Source organism: Equus caballus, chromosome 28 (assembly GCF_041296265.1).
Source record: "Equus caballus isolate H_3958 breed thoroughbred chromosome 28, TB-T2T, whole genome shotgun sequence".
Lineage (NCBI taxonomy): Eukaryota > Metazoa > Chordata > Mammalia > Perissodactyla > Equidae > Equus > Equus caballus.
The window spans coordinates 47,229,100-47,251,376 of NC_091711.1; the positions used below are offsets into that span (position 1 = coordinate 47,229,100).

At 44.7% G+C, this 22,277-nt stretch overlaps 1 protein-coding gene, 1 long non-coding RNA gene and 1 other non-coding gene across 6 annotated transcripts in view; 1 reads left to right on the plus strand and 2 right to left on the minus strand.

The window, feature by feature from the left end:
- The window catches only part of ATXN10 (ataxin 10), a 189,936-nt gene extending 181,775 nt beyond the window's left edge, over window positions 1–8,161 (plus strand). For 2 of the 3 annotated variants that reach the window (XR_011433567.1, XR_011433568.1), the window contains 2 exons: window positions 6,150–6,401; window positions 6,882–8,161. Coding sequence is in view for 1 of the 3 variants with exons in the window: in XM_023631242.2 (XP_023487010.1) it covers window positions 6,214–6,401; window positions 6,882–6,884 (191 nt within the window). In the remaining 2 variants the exon portion in view is untranslated. The remainder of the gene's footprint in view (window positions 1–6,149; window positions 6,402–6,881) is intronic. The other variant, XM_023631242.2, reaches the window with a different exon arrangement.
- On the minus strand, window positions 3,867–4,005 carry MIR9018 (microRNA mir-9018). The gene has a single exon (NR_128031.1). It is a non-coding gene; the product is annotated as a microRNA mir-9018 (primary transcript).
- Window positions 8,162–14,515: 6,354 nt separating the features above from the next.
- LOC138921200 (uncharacterized) lies at window positions 14,516–22,262 on the minus strand. 2 transcript variants are annotated; one of them, XR_011433569.1, is made up of 3 exons: window positions 20,921–22,262; window positions 15,893–19,302; window positions 14,516–15,221 (listed from the first exon to the last, which is right to left on the minus strand). It is a non-coding gene; the product is annotated as an uncharacterized lncRNA (long non-coding RNA). The 2 variants fall into 2 exon arrangements; XR_011433570.1 differs by having other exon boundaries at window positions 20,917–22,262.
- Between the last annotated feature and the right edge of the window lie 15 nt (window positions 22,263–22,277).

The following is a 22,277-nucleotide window of genomic DNA, read 5'->3' on the forward strand; positions in this document are numbered from 1 at the left end:
AGTTTAGATACGGAAGTTATTTATTAAGCATCCTCATTTTTAGGAAAACCTTGTTATAACATGGCAGATAGTTACATAGCTTCTGAAAGCCTGATGAAATAGGCTGCCTATATTGAACTTTCATTCTTAAACTGACTTCATAAAAGGTTTCTAACGTAGCTCTGGGCCATACTAATAGTATACTTGGGGAAGCTAGGCAGTGCATAAATCCTTTGCCATGAATGGGTTCATTGTCTAAAAATAATTTTTAAAAATACGTCCTGGAAGCAAAAATTAAATATAGGTACTATATATAGTACATATATTAGTTATATACATATTGTATATGATATTAAGTATACAGCATTGTACATCCATGGCCATATATAATACATAAAACGTTATATAGATGTTACATATAAGTATATATATACACACGTATATATCCTGAAAAGTCAGTAAAGTTTTTTAACATGCTTAAATTGTTTTAATTTAAATAATGTATGTTTTTCAGTGCCAGTACTTTTAAAAGCTCGTTTATTCATTTGACAAATATTTATTGATGCCCTCCATGTTCTGGGCCAGAGGTCAGCAGACCTTTTCTGTAAAGATTTAAACTTAGTAAAGAGTTTTGGCTTTGCAGTAGTACTGTTGCTGTCGCAGCTACCCCGCTCAGCCTTTGCAGCATGAAAGCAATTTTAGACAATACGTAAATGAATGGGCATGGCTGTGTGCCAGTAATACTTTATTATGGATTCTGAAATTTGAATTTCACATAATTTTCATGTGTCACAAATCACTATTCTTCTTTAAAAATATAAAAACTTTTTAAATCATGGCTATATAAAAACACGAACCGTAATTTGCCACCCCCTGTTCTCAGCAGTCTTCTAGACACAAAGATAGAGCAACGACCAGAGCACAGTCCCTGTCACCACAGGGCCTGCCTGTGCTCTAGTCGTCTGCAGCTCTTTCAGTATCGCTAATTCTGATAACCGAAAGAATATTGCCTTTCTGAGTTAGATGGACTCTTTCTCACCGCATAGTTCCAATTTTAATGTTTCAGCTCATTTGACTTTGAAAGTGCATTTGGCACGTATCTGCTGCTTAGTAATATCCTAGTCGGGAGCTTCTTTTCTGTATCGTGTCACCTCCCAGCCTGCATTTTTCTGCCCTGCTAGCATCTCGTCACCTAGCTTGTACAAGGCCGCGTGGGGTGCAACGTCGGGCCGAAGTCTTTGAATCCCAGCGCACAGCTGCTGTGGCACAGGCGCTCGGGGCCGGGAGCAGCTTCTCACTTTGTCCTTCCCACGCACGGCAGCTTCAAGGTGCTTATTGCCACTGTCGTCTTTGTGGCCTGTTTCAAGACACCAGAGCGCTCTGTTGAGGAGCTGGCCCCGGCGCATCCTCACTCTAGTGCCGGTTGCAGGGTTCTTTCAAGGCAGTTTGTAACAAACAGGCTCACGCTTTCTATTTGTAGTAGCTATGGAAACTTTAGAAGCTCTCTTTCTAAAGCTGAGCATACAATGAAGCACTTGAAGTGTTGGTGGGATTAGAGACTTTAGAAGATGTTTAATTTTCTCCCCCACTCTTTCTTTCTTTCTGTCTCTTTAGAGAGGGAACAAGAGGGCAGTGTGAATATTAACTGGGACTCGCTTTAATCTTTCTTGTGACACTTAAGGCTGTCTAGGTCTGCACAGGCTACCCAGGGCTCTCAGCCTTTCACCGCGCGCTAACAAGGAGAGTCATGCATATTCATGAGCCAGGCCTGTGCATTAGACACAGTTCCTAAGGGCTGCATCTCCGTGTTTCTCTGTTCAACTCAAATTTTATGAAAGGAACAGCTATTAAAATTTGGTTTTTAAATGATTATTAATAATAATTATTATTATTATTGTTATTGTCTAGAGACCTTAGACAGCAATACTAAAGTATTCTCCCTAGAAATAGGAACAAATTAGAGGGCGTTTGTGTGGTAGTATAGACAGTGTAAACCCCAAAATGTTGGTGCTCACTTAGGGTGGAGATGTAGAGCGAACCTTTCATGTCTCCCTGAGAAAAGTGTACGGCAGAACGTGGCATTCTCACTTGATGACATCCTCCCAAAGAGGAAGTAAGATTGAGTTCGCTTACAACATAGAAAATGTGAAGTAAACCTTTAACTGAAAAGGATAGGTTTGTTCATTTGTTATTTCTGATTTTCAAGATACTGAAAAGGAGTTGATTCCAATGTGGTGGTGTGGCCGTGCTTCTCCCAGCCCCTGCCACTCTCTCCATTTACCCGTCTTTTTGCCCTTAGAATACCAATTTTGGAAGAAGACAAAAATGCTTTTTCTGCTTTGGACTTCACTGCTTCTATCAGGCTGTCCATTTGGTGGCTATGCCAAGAATCTACTCCTTGTGAAATTCTTGACTATCACATTTTGTTCCTGAAGTCATGCTGGCCCAGCTGGGAAAAATGCCTGTGCCTGGGTGAGGTGCTTGGGCACATGTGGGTCTGCTCCTCAGGGGAGTTGTCATTAATCTCGTTCTCTTCTGTGGTCCTCTTTTCCTATATATACAATGGGGATCATGTAAGTTTTTCTACAGAAATTAGCTACCAAACACTTTAAGGGTGAGATGCTATTAAAATACCGTAACAGTATTTTCACAGAATGTGATAGTTGCCTCCCCTAGATGAACATGATTACAATCCGCCTTTTCATCCATCCACGTGGGATTTCTCCTGGTGTTTTGTTGTCATGGACCTCTTATTTACACAGTCCAGCTTCCTTGCCTGGGTTGCATTTATATTGGTTTACTTTCATCTAATCTCTCAACCCTGCAAAGCCCTGAGTCAGGAAACCACACCAAGAACAAAAAGGAAGAGCACAGCCTGTGTGGGTCACTGCAGTGCCACCCCGGCCCCACCCACAGAGTGCCTGGGAGATAGCGGTGACTTCTTCAGACATCCAGCAAACATTTCCCAGCACCATGCTTGAAGCAGAGGACAGAGGGGTGAATAAGACATCAGACTTGCTTATGAGGAGTTCACAGGGTTTCAGGGCAGACATAAATATAAATAATGTCAGCAGACACATATTGATAATCCACTTTGTGTCAGGAACTAGACTCGTGCTGGGGATGTAGAGATGAATTAGGCATAGTTCCTGCCCTTGAGAATCTCACAGACACGTAAACAGATGAGTACAGTGCCATGTGATGAGAACTATTAGAAAAAGAGAATGCTTTGGAAACACAGCAGGTGTGCCTAACTTAAGCAGGTGCAAGGGGTAGCCAGCACAGTGCAGGAAGGCTTCCAGGAGGAGGTAGAGTTTAGCTGTCTTGACGAATAAGTATGCCCTATGAGAAGGGAAGGGGCAGGTGAGGGTGGGGCGTGTCCCACGTCAGGGGCTCACATCTGGAAAGACGGAGATGACACCCAGCGTTATGATGTTGCTGGAGCCTCAGATGGAAATGGCACTTGGCGAGAGAGGTCTGCGGGGACCATTTGGCAGAATCTTGTTTGCCCTGTAACCGAGACAGTTTGATAATTTGAAGCTCTGGATGATGGTTCTTTCCTCCAGAGACATTCTGCACGTGCAGCTGGCAGTGACAAGGCTGGCATCAGATTCCTTGATTACCGAGCCAGCCAACTGTCCAATTTTCAGGAGCTCTCAATGCGTTTATGAGAATTTCTCTTTTCCTACTTTCAGTCATATTGAAGTGAATAACCAGGAAGCTTCAGAAAGAAGACACATTTTGCTTCTGTCCTTTAGCATTAGGGAGTTATACACATGAACTAAAATTCTCCAGTCTTATACATTTTCTTGCCTAAATTTACTCCTCAAATGTTTGCTCCTCCAGTCAGTTCTCATGATCACTGCCTCCCCCTTTTCTTACAAAAAGTGAGGAAGTGAGTTCGTGTAATGATGATGTCATTCCGAATGAAAAATTAGTCGCAGAAAATTACTCATTGTCAGAAAATCATTTTCTGCGACTAATTTTTCATCCGGAATGAAATTTTCATCCAAAATTCACTAACATGTTGCAAATTTTCCTCAACCTGGGATCATTATTTTTATTCTCTATACTGGCACAAAGTGGGGGTTCAGTGCTTGTGGAAAAGAGGGAGAAATTCAAATTTAGGTTTTATTCATTTGAATATTTATATAGATTCTGTCTCTAGAAAAGAAATACAGCCTTATAATGGACCTGGGCTTTATCATGAAAGGAAGGCAGATAAATGGCAAAATGAGAACATTTTTTCCTCACCCAAGACCTAGACTAGTTATAGAATCACCGTTAGCTGGGCAACAGCAGTGCCTATTCTGTGCCATCTGGGAAAGGTTAGTCATTTATACCACCAGTGGTTTTGATGATAAACCTCCAGAGACCGCCGGGTCATTCACTCGATGAATGTTTGCGTGCCCTCTTCTGAGTCTCGGTCCCTGTGCTGGAGGAGCTGAGGGAGGCAGGCCAGCGGGCAGCCAGGGCCAGTGCGGAGTTAAGTCCGTGACTGGGGAAGCACAGAGGGCCGCTCAGGGACCCTGGCCTGCTGGGGGGAGCCAGGAAGGCCTTGTCAGGATTTCGGACCAGCTGGGAGTGTACTGGAGGGACAACGGAGCAGCCTTTTGCAACCCCAGCAAACAGGTCCTGAACATAAAACCGCCCGTGTTTGCTGTGTTTCAGTCATCTAACTTTAGTGGACAGGCTCATTTTTTACTGTTTTCCTTTGAGGTTATTGAGCTAGGAAAATAGTTTGATTCACTTTCTTTCCCAAACACGGTAAGAAAGAACCACAGGCTTGATGCATGCTGAAGCGTTTCTCTGTGGCTTCCTGCCTCAGGTTGAGGGAGCTGGAAATGTCTTGGCACCAGCCTCGCGCTGGCTGGGAACCTGGTCGGGATCAGAAGCGTTGACTCTCAGCTAAAGACTTGAGACCTTTTGGGGGCACAGATGCCCCTATCCTGCATCAGAAATGCCTGTGTGGGAAACATCTGGTACTCAGGGGAAGGACTTGTTTTGCCTGCTCCCTTCCTTCTGATTGTGGGCAGGAAGGCCTCTTTGCATTGGAAAAGGTGTTTTCTTCCACTTTCTTGGTCCCTCTGGACCGATAGAGAGTGCCAGGCCCACTGTTCTTGGCTTCTTTTATGTGTCCCTGGATGCAACGCTGAAGACTGACCCTTACAGCAGCTTTTATGACCTTTGATAGAAAGATGTATAGTAGCAATTTAATGCTTTCGTGAGGTTTACACAGGTCTTGGTACTAAATAAAAGACCTCAGTAAATAACTCCGTGATTCTATCTTTTTTATAAGTTGTCTTCTGTCTGCTGTGAAGGACACTGTGCAGAACATTTAAAAGTAGGGCCGGGGCTGGGGCCGGCCCTGTGGCCCAGTGGTTGAGTTTGCACACTCTGCTTCGGCGGTCCAGGGTTTTGCCAGTTCAAATCCTGGGTCAGACAGGGCACCACTCATCAGGCCATGCTGAGGCGGCATCCCACATGCCACAACTAGAAGGACCCACAAGTAAAAATACACAACTGTGTACCGGAGGGCTTTGGGGAGAAAAAGGAAAAATAAAATCTTAAAAAAAATTTTTTTTTACATAGGGCCAGGGCACAAGAAGGCAGTGAGGATGAGCTGCCTTCTCGAGAGCACGAGCATTCAGATTAACAGAGCCAATTCTTCAGAGTCTGTCTCGCTTCACCATAAAATGCAGACGGAGGGGAATGCCATGGTGGCTCCTAGGAAACAGTTCTTGTTTATAACCCGGCTTACTTTACACAAGATGATTTCCTTGTCTGATTCTGGCCTGGCATCTTTGTGACCTCCTCTATCTTACTCTTATTCTTTCCTTGATGACTCAGTAACAGAATTATCCACTGTGTGCGTGTGTGTGCACGCATGTGTACACTTGTGTTCATAAACCTCAGATGTGGCTACTCTAAGCCTTTGCTTCCTCCTTCATTCTTTCAACAAATCCTGGTTGAGTTCCTCTGGGTGCCAGTTTGCCAGTTGCTGAATATCACACACATACACACACGTTGGATGTACACGTGCATGTGTATGTATTTTATCTTTTTAATTATTTCCCGCTTTGGGTGCATAGTCATAGCACACACTCAAGAAGACTTGTTAGTTGAGTCTAGATTTCCAGTGTTGCTGTGCTCCTCTCTTCTCTCTCCAGTAATGTTCATGGAAAGTTCTAAAACAGGGAAGTCTGCTGGCAGATTCCTTCACTCTGGTTCCAGTTCTGACCCAGTGGGTGGTGTACGCCGTCCGAAACCTTACGGAAGACAATAGTCAAAACCAAGATTTGATTGCAAAGATGGAGGAGCAGGGGCTGGCAGACGCATCTCTACTTAAAAAAATGGGTTTTGAAGTTGAAAAGAGGGGTGACAAGCTGATTCTGAAATCGACAAATGACACCCCTCCACTGGTGAGTGTGTTGGCATGAGCTGTAATTCCTTTCACCTTGTAGATGGCGATTCCCCCTGCCCCATTATCTTGGACATGACAAGGTTCTTTCGTAAGAACATGAATGGGAGCATTTTGCCTTCTAAAGTGGCAAAGAAAGCTCTAAATTTAATTGCAAATAATTCTTTGTTTAGGCATTATGCTACCATTTTCTAAGAAGAGTCAAAATTTCAGTCTTGTTCTAGGGGAGAAATATAAAATCATACCAAAATTTTTATGTGGTCTGAACGTTTCTGACAGGAATGAGATTTTCTTTAAAGATAGCTTAATGTTGACTGCAATAAAAAGAACGTAAAACTTCTTGTATAATATTGAATGAGTTGTTTCAGGTTTCACTCAGTTATTTCTCACCATCAACCAAAATCCTCTGTGTTTTTTTTTCCTTTGATGATTCTTGTAAATAGATGTTATATCTGCAATTTTGTTTCTTTTTTCTTCTTAGTGAATAACTCTCCAGACAAATATCTGAATTTTTGGAATCTGTTTCATGGATTTTTCATCTTCTGCAGTATGTGACATTGCAAGTGTTTGAAGATTTATTAAGTACAAATTCAGGAAAACATGAATCTTTTAGATAATAGAGTTAAATGCATATAAGCTTAAAAGTGAAAGTACGTGAGTATTCTGTTTCTTTGCTTTAGAAACGTAACTGTCTGGTTTGCCTTTGTCCCTATGGATACACTGTGCGTTTAAGTAATATATTGTACTTACTGTGGCAGCAGATAATAAATTCTTCTCGTTGAGGGCACATCCCTTATTTGGCAAAGACTTGGATGTTTGCTTGGATTCCATTTGCTCCTTCAGATGGCAAGTCAGCTTCGTTCCTTTTTATTTGCCTCTTCTCATTGGGTTTTCTGAACTCTGGCAGGCAGTTGAAGTAGTTTCTCACTGTGATTAATTCTAGCGATCTTCTTTTCACCCCTTCTGCCTTTCCAAAACATTGACAAGACTCATTTCCAGTTAATTAATTCGAGAGATGCTGAAGAATAGGGAGCTCTCCCTCTTTATTTTACGTCCTGGGCTATGTTGTCACCGAGCCCTGTCCCTTTGGAATGTAGCAGGGAGTGAGATGGAGAGAACATGTGGGCAATTAACTCTTCTCATTCCAAATCGTCCTAGAACTAGACTTCTCAAGCCTGCGTCTTACCCACCTTCATGCCTCTGTGAAAGGAGAAGGAGTAATATAGGGTCATCTCTTTGCAGGGCCACAGCATGGAAGCTACATCCCTGTCTCCTTCAGTTTAGAAAGCACCAGTCTGTGAAGGCACACCACTCGGTTTTGGCCGTGGCTTCACTGGCGTTGCAAAAGTAGCTTTGGGCAGCAAGAGTTAATTTGACCTATGTCTGTCTGTCTCTCTGTCTGTCTCTCTCTCCCCTCACTCATTAGAGATAGAACTGGAGTAAGTGAGCACTAAAATCTTTGTAACCACCCAGATCGTTAATATAATCAACAGACACTCTAGTGGGAGGCCATATTGTGAATGCTTTGAAACACTATTTTCTTGAACAGCCATGTTAGTAAACTAAAACTTCTAGAGATTTTGCACAGTTCGTGTTGAACCTTCCAAAATAAAAACAACAAAAACCCAACCAGAAGTTATGCAGAAATACTGATTGTTGCAAAGTAAAGTGCTTCTGAGTTTTTTGTAAAGCTTACTTCAATTGCTTTGTGAAAACAGCTTAAGCGTGTTAAGAATGAAATAAAAGTTTTCCCATGTGCTACCTAATGTACTCTATATAACTCTGAAGAAATGTCAGCTTCTAGGATTTTGGTAATCTATGAGTAACACTTTTTCTCTCATTTATGACATTCCATCAGTAAAGAAGCCATTGCAAAATTTAAAATGCACAAAGAAGTCATTCTCTTCTGGAACACAAAGAGTTAAAATCCTATTTTCTAAAAAGAAGCCAGGCCAAAGGAAAAAAATCAGTGGGAGTCCCTTTTTCCTTTTAACAAGTTTGCAATAGACACTTCTTTTTTCCTCTCTCAATGGATGTATGCACACCAGTAGAATCACACAAACATGTCGATATAAGCCATGTAATAACAAACACCAATAAATAAAAGAGAGCCTTGTGAGGATACAGAATAGGGTAATGGTTATGTGTTTCCTAGATAGGAAATGTGGGGCTCGCATAGTGAAAACATGCTGATGGCTGCATTGTGGCGGCTTTTGATGCCTTGGATAGATTAATTCTTGAGCACAACAGCTTCCCTGTCCTCTCCCAGCGGACCTGGAGCTTCTGAGAAGCTTGTTTTACAGGCTGCAGAGGATTAAGTCACCACCTCAGTCAGTCATTTAGAAGAAAAAAAAGGCAGGCAAGCCTTACAAAATTTGTAAAGAGAAAGAATGGTCACAGCAAGGTTTGTGACCATATTATTGCTTTCAAGAGCAGACTGACAAAGCAGTTCAGTTTTTTAGCCAGCTTCATTTTAAAAGATAGTGGGAAAGGCTTTTCTGCTTGACATTGAGTCCAAATATTTGCAGAATGATTTTTTTTAATACCATAACAATGGATGTTAGTATTTGAAAAATATTTGCTTCTCAATTTTAGTAATACATTATTAGAATTTGTCCATATTTTATATATATATATGTCCATGTTAATTTATGTCATGGGATTTTGTTTTGGGAAGCTAATATTGAGGTGCAGTTTTTGTTCAGTAACTTCTGAATCCAACCGCAGGGCTGTGGGAACTACTGGAAGATGTCCGTTTTCCAAAATGGGATCTAGAGAAATGATTGAAGTCATCTGGGCTACCAGTTAGTAAATTTTAAATCAAAAACTAATATTTTATATACATGTATCTTATGTCCACTGTCTTCTGAAGGCATTGATTATGTTGCTCTTATAAAAATGCCTGGGATATAAATGTTATTTAAATAATTTTTCGTTATCCTTGAGTGAATAAACAAAGATGTTAGAACAAAAACACCAGTGTTTGCAGGCGGAAGACTTTTTAAAAGTATAGAGTCCATCACCAGTAAGTTCTGCACAGAAAGGAATCAGTTTTTGTATGAGAGGCAGTAAAATTAAGACAGAATTTTAAAATGCAGAAAAGTTGAGGAAGAACCTTAACATTTAAAATCTTTTACAAAACCAGTCCTTTGGAGGAAAAAGCCCTCTCAGTGCTGTCCAAGGTTCTGATCGTTTCAGCTACAGTGGCCGTATATGGAAAATCCATTTTAAAACCTTGTTTTCAAAATTCATATTTTTTCTTGCATTTGTATGATGTAATATCTGTTTTCTTCTTCCATGCACATTTTTATATAGTGTATTTGCATTTTTTAAGTCAAAGCTCATTTAGGTGATATTTTACAATGTGAATTTGATTTATCATCTACAATATATATGAATTTTAAAGGTAAATTTTTTCTGTAAATATAGCAATTATGGTGTTAACTCATTGACCACTTTCCTCATCATAACCAGAGACAATTATGTCAATGGAAAAGACTTTTTGAAGGTTTTGGTAATTGTTTATTTTTGCTTAAATTGAAACCTTAAATTAGGAACATTCTGTTCAGTGCTTCTTTTGGTTTAAACAGCATAATATACAGTCTTCATTTACACACAAGGTTGTACGCTGCTTATTTTACGTCAGTCAGGCAAGAGCCTCCCTGATGTTTTATAGCATGGATAGAATTTTGACCCCTGCTTTGCAGAACATGGTGGTTGAGAGTGTAAACTCTGAAGCAGGTGCCCGGGTTCCAGTCCCCCCTCTTTCACCTGTATAACTTCGGGCAGACGCCGTGAGCTCTGTGCCTCCATTTCCTTGTCACTAAAATGGGGCTCCTGATACCACCAACCTCTAGGAGTGGTGAGCACCCACTAGTGCTAGTTATTGCTGCTAGAACATGCATCTTTAAGCCCTTAATACTTCACTGTGAGGATATCTGATGGAAGTGCATGGAAATGGCATCTGTCTCCTGTTTCTCCTGTCACCACAGTGCTGGACATACAGTAGTGTGTCTAGTGACTGCCACTTGAGGGTGTTCTCACCCCAGTCTGCACAAGGGTTATGGTCATCATGTGGTGCTCCATCTTCCCTTAGTGAATGATAAAATTAGCAGACAAAAGTAATCAGTAAGGATATTAAAGATTTGATCAATGCACTTAGTGGAGTTGACTCTATTTGACAGGTATAGAACACCGCCCCCAAGAACTGCAGAATACACATTCTTCTAAAGTATACATGCAACCGGGGACCAACAGTGATCCTTCTGCTGTGTCCTAAGACACATCTCAACAAATTCCAAAGGATTGAAACCATACGTAGTATGTTCTGACACTAGTGCAATTAAGCTACATATCAACACCAAAAAGATAACCAGAAAATCCCTGCAACTTTAGAAATTACACAGTATATTTCTTAATTACCTAAGGGTCAAAACAAAGAAATGGAAATTAGAAAATATTTCTAACTGAATGTTAATGAAATCCCGCATATCACATTTGTGGGCTATAGCTAAAGCTACTCTTAGATGGAGATTTATTACCTTAAATGCATATGTGAGAAAAGAAGGCAGACAACCAACACCCTAAACATTCATCTTAAGTTGTTATGGAAAGGAACCCACAACCGAAGGGAAGATAAAAGAAGGGATAAATATGAGAGCAGAGCATAGTTAAACAGGAAACATATAAAAAAAGTAAAGCCAAAAATTGGTTCTTTGAAAAATGTATTAAATTGGTAAAGCTGTGGTGAGGTTAATGAATAACAAAGAGCACCCAGGGGCCAGCATAGTGGTTAGTTTGCATGCTCCACTTTGGGGCTCGCGGGTTCAGATCCCTGGCATGGACCTATGCACTGCTCATCAAGCCATGCTGTGGCAGCGTCTCACATACAAAATAGAGACAGACTGGCACAGATGTTAGCTCAGCGACAATCTTCCTCACCAAAAAAAAAAGCACCCAGAAAGTCATTATCACTACAGTTTTCATGGACATTAAAAGTCCATAAAAGGGGCCAGCCCCGTGGCTGAGTGGTTAAGTTCATGTGCTCCGCTGCAGCAGCCCAGGGTTTTGCTGGTTTGGATCCTGGGTGCAGACATGGCACCACTCATCAGGCCACGCTGAGGTGGCATCACACATAGCACAACCAGAAGGACCTGCAACCAGAATATACAGCTATTTACTGGGGGGCTTTGGGGAGAGGAAGGGAAAAAAGAAGAAGATTGGCAACAGATGTTCAGGTGCCATTGTTTAAAAAAAAAAAAGTCCATGAAAGAATATTGTGAATATATTATGCTAATAAATTTGAGCTTGTAGATGACATAGACAAATTCCTGGAGGGGAAAAAAAGCAGAAAACACACAAAATAAAATTTTATAATATTTTAAATACTTAGTCTTTAAAACTTCCACAGAGAAAACGCCAGACTTGCATAGCTTCAGCAACAAATTTTACCAACATTTTAGGAAGAAATACTGCTATTCCCACACAAACTCTCCCAGAAAAAGAGGGAACACGTCACAGCTCACTTTATGTGGCCAGCATAACCTTACTGTCAAAACTTGAAAAGTTTATTAGAAGAAAGGAAAAGTCAAGGCCAACCTCACGTGTGAACATCGATCCAAAGATCCTGAACACCTTGTTAACAAACCATGTTTTAGGGATGGGAGAGCAGCATAATGTTTTTTAAAAGTCAGTAAACATCATCACATTAACAAATTAAAACAAAATAATGAGTCATGCAGAAAGTTTACAATAAAATTCAACATCCAATCATGATATTAATAGAAACTCTTAGCAAATTAGGAATAGGAGGGAAGTTCCTCATTCCGATAAAGAGTATCTACTAAAACTCCTACAGCAAATGTCAGACTTGATGAAGAAATGTTGAAGATTTTCCTTTTGACATTAAGAGTAAGGCAAGGTTAGTCACAATTCGCTTACATTCGCTCTTATGTTGGAAAGGTGACATAGCCAATGAAATAGATCAAGAAAGGAGGTAGAAGGGTAATAATTGGAAAGGAACTCGGACAATAGGATTGTGTATGTAGCTAATGTAGAAAAAGTCCATGCATAAAATGTTAAGAGTGAATAAATGAATATAGCTACATTACTGAATACGAGGTTAATATACAAAAGTTCATTGAATTTTCTACATACCAGCAATGAGGATTTAGAAAATAAAATTTTTTAATAAATTCTAAAATGTATAACAAAATGCAAAAGGCCAAGAATAGCCAAGACACTCTCTGAAAGAAGAACAAGATGGATATGAAAACTGGTAAAAGCAGGATTAATTAAAACAGTATTGTAATGATGCAAGGATAGATAAATAGACCAAAGAAGAGGAGAGGCCAGAGACAGACCCTCGTATATGGACACTTGAGATATTTTAAAAGGTGGCACTCAGAGCATGGGGAAAGGGTGATCTTTTCAACAAACCCTGCTGAGACCATGGAATATCTGTAGCGTAAAGGAAACTGGACCCTACCTTGAACTATATAAAAGTGTCAATTCCTAGGTGAATTGTAAATCTGAATGTGAAAAGCAAAATGCTAAAACTTCCAGAAAATAGTCTTACAACCTTAGATAGGGGAATAAGATTTCTTACCTACATTACGAAAGCTGTTAAAATGGACTTGACTAAAAATTAAAGAGTCACCATTAAGAGAGTGAAAAGGCAATGGGAGACAACATTTGAAACGTAATTGACAAAGGATTCATATCCCAAATATATAGAGAATGCCTGCATATCAGTTAAAATGTTGGGGAAATGGGCACAAGTCTTGAACAGACACTCCACACAAATACACATGTGAAAAGGTACTTAATCTCATTAGTAACCAAGGAAATGCAAATTAAAACCACAAGGAAATGCCACTGCTACCCACCAGAATAGCTAAAAATACAAAGACCGGTAATACATGTGTGTGTTGTTGGTGAGGATGTGGAGCAGACAGAACTCAAACTGCTGGTGGAATAAATTGGCAGAACCCTAAAACCACTTTGGGAAACAGTTTGACATCTGCTGAATTTGAAGGTAAGCATATAGTATGACCCAGCAATTCCACTGCAAGGTTTTTACCTAACAAAAATATATGCATAGGTGAACCCAAAGACACACATGAGACCTAAATGTTCAGAGCATTATTTGTGGTAGCCAGGAAGTGAAGGCAGCGCAGTGATGCCGCAGGTGGCAGGAGACTCGTGGCGTGAGACTACAGCAGTAGTCTCTGCACTGTAGCCGCACTCACAGGGATGGGGTTCACGGTGTCGAGTGGAAGAAGCTACCCCACAGATGGTTACTGTGTGACTCTAAAGTCCATAAACAGATTACACTGGAAGTAAGGATAGTGGTTATCTATGGGGAAGAGGGAGGTGGTGGTTATGTGGGTATGTTCGCCTGATAGTTCATTGAGCCGTACATTTAGATTTTGTGTCCTTTCCTCCATGTGTTTTACATTTCACAGTAAGGGTTAAATAAAAATTTTCACATGCTCACCTGGGTGCGAGTTGAGCTGCTATACAAAGACACCCCAAAATATAGCAGCCCAAGAAGAGTGAAGCTTACTCTTCACATAATAGCCTCTGGCCCATTACTAGAGGCAGATGGGCAAGCTGGCGGAGGGTACCGAGAGCCCTCAGGGTGAGCAGGAGCCCGGTGCTTCTCTTTCTCGTTGCTTTGCCATCTCCTAGGGTGCCACCTTTGTGTGCACAATTGAAGTTGCCTATTTTCCTGCCTTTGGGAAGAAGGAAGGAGCGAAGGGCAAGCAGTTTCCTTTGAAGGGAGTGGTCTGGACTTGGCACACGTCTCCTACTCACGTGCTGTTGGTGAGAATTTAGCCCCATGGCCACTTCTAGTCCTAAGTGAAACTGGGCCATGCAGGCTCTTGTTGGGTGGCCATGTGCCCCACTCAGAGTGCGAGTGGTCCCTGACCACAGGAAGGAGGGAGAGTGAGTGGTGGAGACAGTTAGGATCTGCCACAACACCCAGAGAGCTGTGACCGTCAAGCTCTGCCTGGTTGCTGTGGGGGAGGAATGTAATCTTACTGCCCCTCCTTTCCAGTGTTCCCAGCTGCTGTGCAGACTGTCTTGCTGCCCCTCCCCCCCCCCCCTTTGTGCAGGCCAAGGGTGTTTCAGCAGATATTCTTGGCTTAAATGACCAAAAGGGTAAGGAAACTTGAGGATACGTGCAATACTATGCCTGGAGAAAGTGCCAGGGGTTAGAGCCGAAGGAGCCAACCAACCCATCACCAGATTCTCGAGCTGGGTGTGATGAGAACAGGAGGTGAAAGCCACGAGGGCCAGGACGATTCAAGAAGGAAAGAGAAGCAAAGGAGCAGGGCAGGAGACAGGAACGGAGGGGAGAAGTGCCAGGGGGGCGTGAGGTCCCAGCGCCGCCTCCTCGCCAGAGCCCAGGAGGGCCACACAGAAGATGGTAGTAGGTGAAACCTCACCTTCCTGTCTGTGTTTCAGTCAGACCAGCGCCCTGGGCAGTTGGGGTCAGAAAGTCTCCCTGTTGTAGTCGCCGTGGGCAGGGCAGGGAGCTTTGCAAGTCCTTGGTTGAGGTGTGCGTGTGACCTGGCCATGGTCACGGACTGGCAGGTACGAATGGCCAACAAGCAGCTTACTTTCCCAGGGGCCAGGAGGAAGACGTGAGTGAAGGCCCTTGGGGCTCAGAAAAGGAGTGACGGAGCCTCCATCCCCCGGAGGAAGGCCGGCTTGTAGGTCCCCGGGAGCCTCGGTCTCCCTGTCTGTAAAATGGTGAGGATGGCGCATCAACTTTGCCTTGGGGTTCTCCAGAGAAACAGAACCCATGGGATACCTGTACATACAGAAAGAGATTTGTTTTAAGGAACTGGCTCACAGAATTAAGGAGGCTGACAAAACCAAGATCTGCAGTCAGCAGGCTGGAGACCCCGGAAAGCCAATGTTTGAGTTTGTCTGAAGGCAGGAAAACTGATGTCCCAGCTCAAGGCAGTCAGGCCAGAGGAAATTCCTCCTTTGTAGGAGAATGTCAGCGTTTTTGTTCTATTTAGGCCTTCAACTGATTGGATGGGGCCCACCCACATTGGGGAGGGCCATCTGCTTTACTCAGTCATCCGATCCGAATGTTAATCTCGTCCAGAATCACCCCCCCAACACACCCAGAATCACGTTTGACCAAATGTCTGGATACCCTGCAGCCCAGCCAAGTTGACACAAAAGGAGCCATCACATCTTCGAGGGCCCATGAGATGGTGGAGGATGGCAACAGGGAGGGAGCAGGGGGAAGAGAGGTGCTGCTGCCGCTGGATCATCAGGGAGGGGACCCTTACCTGGCACTGCTGCCCGCCCACGCCCCATGTTACCTGCTTGTTTGGCCATCTGCATCCCCCACTGCCAGCAGGCTAGTAAGAGCATGGACTGTGCGTGTGATGCCCCCTGTGCATATCGTTAGGAGCCGAGTCATGTCACCCCCTCAAATTCATGTGCTAAAGTCCTAATCCTCAGTACCTCAGAAAGTGGCTTTCTGGAGATGGGGCCTTTAAAGAGATGATTGAGGGGCCAGCCCCGTGGCATAGTGGTTAAGTTCGTGCACTCCGCTTCAGCAGCCCGAGGTTCACAGGTTCGGATCCCGGGTGCGGACCTACATGCCACTCGTCAGGCCTCGTGGCATCCCACATACAAAATAGAGAAAGATTGGCACAGATGTTAGCTCAGCGACAGTCTTCCTCACACACACGCACACACACAAAAGGTGATTAACTTAAAATGAGGCCGTTAAGGTCGGCCCTAATCCAATCTGACAGTGCCCCATTAGAACAGGACATTTGGACATAGAGACGTGGGGTCTTGTGCACAGAGGAACAGTCACGTGAAGAGGCAGCAAGAGAGCTGCCGTCTGCACTCCGAGGAGAGGCCCCAGAGGAAGCTCAGCCTGCAGCACCTCGATCCTGGCCTGGCCTCCAGACTGAGGGAATGGATGTCTGTTGTTCGGGCCACCAGCCCAGGCATTTTCTTAGGGCAGCCCTAGCAAACCAACCTAAGTACGCGGTGCTCAGTATTTGCTGAAGTTTGAATCAACCAAACACTTCCACCCTTGCCCTCGGTTAGCTCCCTTTGTAACCTAGGGAGACACGTGTAGGCACAGGAGGTGGGGCTCTGGGCCCCGAAGCGATCACACGAGCAGAAGGGCGTCCAGAAAAGGCTTCCTGGAGGGGACTTCTGGCAGCAGGTCACAGGGTGGACACGGGCTTGCTGAGTATGGCATTCCAGGCAGGGAGCCAGCGTGTGCACCAGCCTGGAGCCTGGAGAGAACAGCCACCGAGGGAGCCTCTCAGTACTTCACTGCTGCTCGAGGTCAGCTGTCTGGGCACCTCATGTGCCTACCTGAGGACTTTGGGCCTCAGTCTGAGACAGTGGGGAGCCCCCAGCAGGAGACTCTCACTGTGGTGGCTGCAGACCTGTTGGGTGAGGCAGAACTGATGGCGCCGAGGCCAGGCAAGAGGCAACCTGGCAGAGTGGAGGGATGCAAACTGAGGACCCAATTCCCTGAGCTTGGCAAGTTACTGGGCATCTCCAAGCATCACTGGCTACTTCTTATCCATCAAGCAAGAATTAAGGTGAAGATTAAAACTGAGGGTTGATGTAAGGGGCCTCCCTCTTAGAAGATGCTTGGCAAACAGCACCTGCTCTGCTCCTGCAGAGTCGGGTGAGGGAAAGAGAACCCAAAGAGAATGCTGCTCTGGCAGCAGAGGGCAGAGCCAGGGCTAGGCTTGGAGTTGGTGCCAGCCCCACCCTGCTTCCATCCACAGGATCCATGTCGGTCCCTCCTCTCACTGTTCTGCTAAGTCCTGCTCATTCCTTCAAGCCTCGCCATGATGCCCTCCTCCTCCAGGAAGTCTTCCAAGGACTCGGGTCCACCTTGATCTGCACCTTCCACTAGTGCCTGGGTTATGGAGCCCCTGCCATTGTTTCATGTATCAGGACCACCAACTCAGAAGAGGCACTGGGGGAGGGAGGTGAATTTGACACTTCAAGGAAACACAGCAGGTCACTGCAATCTTGGAAATGGTCACCACAACGTGCCTTTCACTCAGCTGTGGTTTGATGACCCTAGCCAACCATCCATCCCTTCAACAAATAGCAAGTGCAGGCACTGTCTAGGTGCCGGGACTAAACAGACGTGGCCCCCGTGCCGCTTCCCAGTTCGCTGAGGGAGACAAACACTAATCAAGTCATCAAACAGAGTGTCCAAAGAGACACATGGGCCTGTGGGAGTGGATGACAGTACCCCATCAGCACGTCTGGCACTCCACAGCGGCTATGTAAATCCTTCATCCTCCCCACCATCCGGCTTCACCTTCTCCTTCACCAGGGCTTTGAAACAGGAACTCCCTCCATTTCTCACCACCAAACCTTCAAGCGCTCCTGCATCTGCACGCACCTGTTCCTCCATCCCTCCTGTTACAGTGAAAGACCCCACCCCTCCATGCTGGTCCCTCCACACACAGTGGATGCCGTCCATTCCACTTCCCGGGACCTCGTTATCAGGCAATCCTTTCTCTCTTGTATCTTCAGCCTCTCCCTCCCTCCAACAGGCTCAAGTCTCACCTGTATTAAAAGACAAAGGGAATCCCCCGTTCCAGATGCCCTTTCCTTATTTAGCCTGGTCGTCTTCAGACTTTGTTCACATCTCCCTAAAAGAACTTTGAAAACAATCTATACCAACGTTTCCAGTTGAGATCTAAGTGTTTTCATCTGAAGTCTTTATAGTTGCAGCTCATATAATTTGCAACAAATAGTAGAGATACTTTAAAATAAACCTATTACATCAGTCCTTTTAATGATTTCAAAAGAATTGAAATATAGAAAAATGTGGTACCCACCATAATCCGTTTTAAAAATGAAGTGCTTTCTTTAAATGTTTGGAAATAATACTCTTACTTTTTCTTCTGGAATCTGTAGTTCCGTTTCATTTGGCTCACAGAATTTTATCCCTTATTTTTTTTCTTTGTGGTGAGGAATGTTGTCCCTGAGCTAACAGCTGTGCCAATCTTCCTCTATTTTGTCTGTGGGATGCCACCACAGCATGGCTTGATGGGCAGTGTGTAGGTCCACACCCAGGATCTGAACCCACCAACCCCAGGCCGCCAGAGTGGAGCATGCGAACTTAACCAGGATGCCATCTGGCCATCCCCAAATTTTATCCTAATGTAGTATTCTATGCTTGAAATCGTACAGAATATTGCTTGAAATCACATAGAGTATGGGTGATTTCACATACAGAATTAAATTCTGGCCATAACAAGATTAAGTTAAAATCTGTAACCAAAAAGATCTGAATATTTGAAAATTAAAAAGCATACTTTGACCCCAACCTGTGGGTCAAAGAAGAAATTACAAAACAAATTAAAAATGTTTATCTGAATGATAAGGAAAACATAATATATGAAAATTCTTGAAATGAAGCTAAAGCAGTGTTTAAGGGAAATTTAGAGCTCTAACATGCTTTGTTAGAAAAGAGGAGAGATTTAAAATCAGTTCTCTAAGTTTCCACCGTCGTCGTCGTCAGTGCTGTCAAGTTGATTCCAACTCCTAGTGCCCCTGTGCACAGCAGAGGGGACCCTGCCTGGTCTTTCTCAGCTGTCCTCTCACGTCCCACGCTGTTTCAGACGGTGCTCCACTGCTACTCACAGGATTTTCATGGCCAGGTTTTTCAGAAGTGGGTGGCCAGGTCCTTCTTCCTGGTCTGTCTTAGTCTGGAAGCTCCACTGACACCTGCCCATCATGGGTGACCCTTCTGGTATTTGAAATCCGGGTAGCATAGCTGTCAGCATCACAGCAACTCAGCCAAACCACAGTATGACAACCAGCAGATGGGTGGTCTGGTTCCCTGATGGGGAAGTTTCCACCATAAGAAGCTAGAAAAGAAGTGCAAATGAAACACAACATAAGTAGAAGGAAGGAAACAATACCAATAAAAGCAGAAATCAATGAAATAGAAAATGGGCGAACAGAGAAAATCAGGGAAACCAAAGGCTGGTTCTTTGGAAAGATCAGTAAAGTTGATAAACCTCCAGTGAGACTGCTCATGCAAAAAGCCACAAATTATCGATACAAGCAGTAAAAGTTGGGACATCACTACAAATCCTACAGACATTAAAAAGAAAATGAGGGAATATGAAGAAATATGAAGAACTTTATACCAAAAAAGTTTGGAAACCTAAATGAATTTTTTCTGTGAAAGGCATGAATTATCAAAATGAATAGAAAAAAAAAATAGAAAACCCAAATGCCCTATCTCTATTACAGAAATTGAATTTGCAGTCAGTCTTTCCGTGAGGAAAATCCCAGGCCTCTACTTGCAATCCTAACACCCTATAAAGCCTGCCTCACCTGGCAGCCAGAGTGATCTTTCTAGAGTGCAAATCTGTCACTCCCCCCACCCGATGCCTCAGTGGCTTAGTCCCCAATATGACCTTCAAGGAAATGGGACCCGAGTGCTGCCTGCCTCTGGACACCCTCACTACGCTCATCTCTAACCACTATCCTCTCCATCCTTCCCCACTCCATGCCTACACCTCCCCCTCCCCGCAGGCATGCTGGAGCGTGCGTGCACACACCTGATCCCTAGGAGTTCTCTGGTGGCAGTACACCCTACCCCCACCAGGGGGCATTTGGGAATGTGTGGGAGTGAGTTGTCACAACCACTATACGATGTCATTGACATTTAGGGGGCAGAGGCCGGGCGTCAAACACTCAGCAGTACCTGGAACAAGCTCCGCGTTGAAGAACTGCCCTATTGAGAATGCCAGAAGCGCCACACTGAGTCTTGCCTGAGTTTTCTCTCCGTCTCACCTGGCTCATCCTGACTCTGCCTTTGGGGCTCTGCTTAAACGTTACCCTTGGAGACCTTCCCAAACACATGCCCGATAAGTTTGCTACGTTGAATTTGTCTCCCTCCACCCTCCGCCCCTTTTATTAAATAGAAGTCACGTTCACTTCCAGGAGCAGAGACTTTTAACTTGAATACATTCTGAAAAACACTAAGAAGGGGGAAAAAGGGAAATTCTAATATTTACTCTGTAACCATGGTAAATCCTCCCCTTTCGTGAAGGGAGGCTTCTTCCTGATCTTCGTTTTTCTTGATTGGAAGTGGTTTCCCTGGAGCCGCGGCTCCCACCTGGGCCTCCCCGAGTGCCCGCCCTCTCCTTCCTGCTTCCCTGCCCTCATCCCCAGTCACCTCTGCCTTTTGTTATTCTAGTTCATCCTTCTCCCAAGGTTGAGCCCTGCTCGAGCTTTCCCCTCCCAGCTCTCGTCTGGAGCCCCTCCCCCTGTGGACCCCTGCTCCCCGCCCTGCAGGGCAGACCCTCCAGAAAGCAGGTGAGAATCCGTGAGCACTAAATGGGAAGGGCAGGCCCCACCCTTCAGCACTTCCCGTCTGCGTTTGCCGGACCGCGGCAGAGACAGGCCCTGCCACAGGTTTGGTGTCACCTTTAACCATTTTGCATTCTAATTACGGGTTGTGGTCTTACTGACATACGAACAGCTCGAGGAAGAGGAGACGTCTTCTCTGTGCTGTTGTCGTTGCCTCTTTGCCTCTCTCCATGTACAGCTGAGTCCAAAGATCTGTCAGTCAAAGCAGGAGGATTAGCCTCGCCCATGTGAAGGGTGAATTGGGAAGAAAAAAAAAAAACCTTGTCTGAACTTGAAAATAAAAATGCTGATGTGGTTTTTATTCCCAAAACATATCTTACTGATTAAGAGCATGGAGAGCTACCGGCTCGTGGGTGGGCCAGCTGGAGTTGGCCTCCCCGCTCTGGCTCTCGAGGCCGGGCCAGGCTCCCGCCCACAGGATGTCAGAGGCAGGCGCGGTGCGGCCACTCCACAGTGCACATCTCTGCTGACCGGTATGGCTGCGTGTTTGTGCAGCGTGCACACACAGGACTTTGAGACGGATCCATCAAGACGAGGCAGGTTCCGTCACTCAGCTTGACAGAAGACAGAAAGGCAGCAAGTCACCGGGGAAAGAGTGTGAACCTGGAGTCAGCTAGGGCTGGGTTTAACCCAGTGCTGCCACTTCTTAGCTGAGTAACCCCAGGTAAGTGACGTACTCTTTGGGCCTTAGTTCCGCCATCTATAAAACGGCAATGCTGGCACCTACTTTGAGGTTGCTGAGATAATGCAAGTGCAGCCATCAGCTCCTACCCGCACAGAAAAGATGCTCCATGAATGATAACCATTCCAGTGGCCAAGATGGCGGCACACGGCTGACTGAGCCACTCTCCCCAAGCTTTGGCCACCTGAGACCACCGCCTCTTCCAGGCAGCCTTGGGTTCTCTACCGTGGTTTGGAGCTGCAGGAGCAGCCTCGACCCTGGTAGGCCTTAGTTTCCATGACTGTGCAATGGGGCCGACACCTCTGCACACTTCGACCACACAGGGCTTGTGGCTTGGCATGACCGCAGAGGCGGCTGCCAGGAAGGTGGCCTTCGCCAAGGGCTGGATTCCTCCCGGCCCAGCCCAGCTGGCATTTTCTCCAGTTTCATTGGGTTGGGTTATAGAGCGATGGCAGCGATTGATAATGCTGTAATTGGGTGACCTGGGTATTTTCCTAGGTACTGCTGCTGATGACTCATGCTTGGTAAGTCAACATTCCACTGTCATCGAGCACAGGAGACGGTTAAAGAGCCTAATCAGGTATTCAGGTTTCACAACTTCAGTGTCTGAATGTGAGGTCCTTGAGTCACCCAGAGATTCCACTCCTCGGGAGATGTTTACGTGGAGCCTTTGTTCCCAGAGTCCCACACCGATGGAGTTTTCTTTGTGGCATTTAGCTGGCACTTAGAGGGTTTCCAGCTGCAATCTGTTCCCAGCAATTAACGTCCTGTAAATAA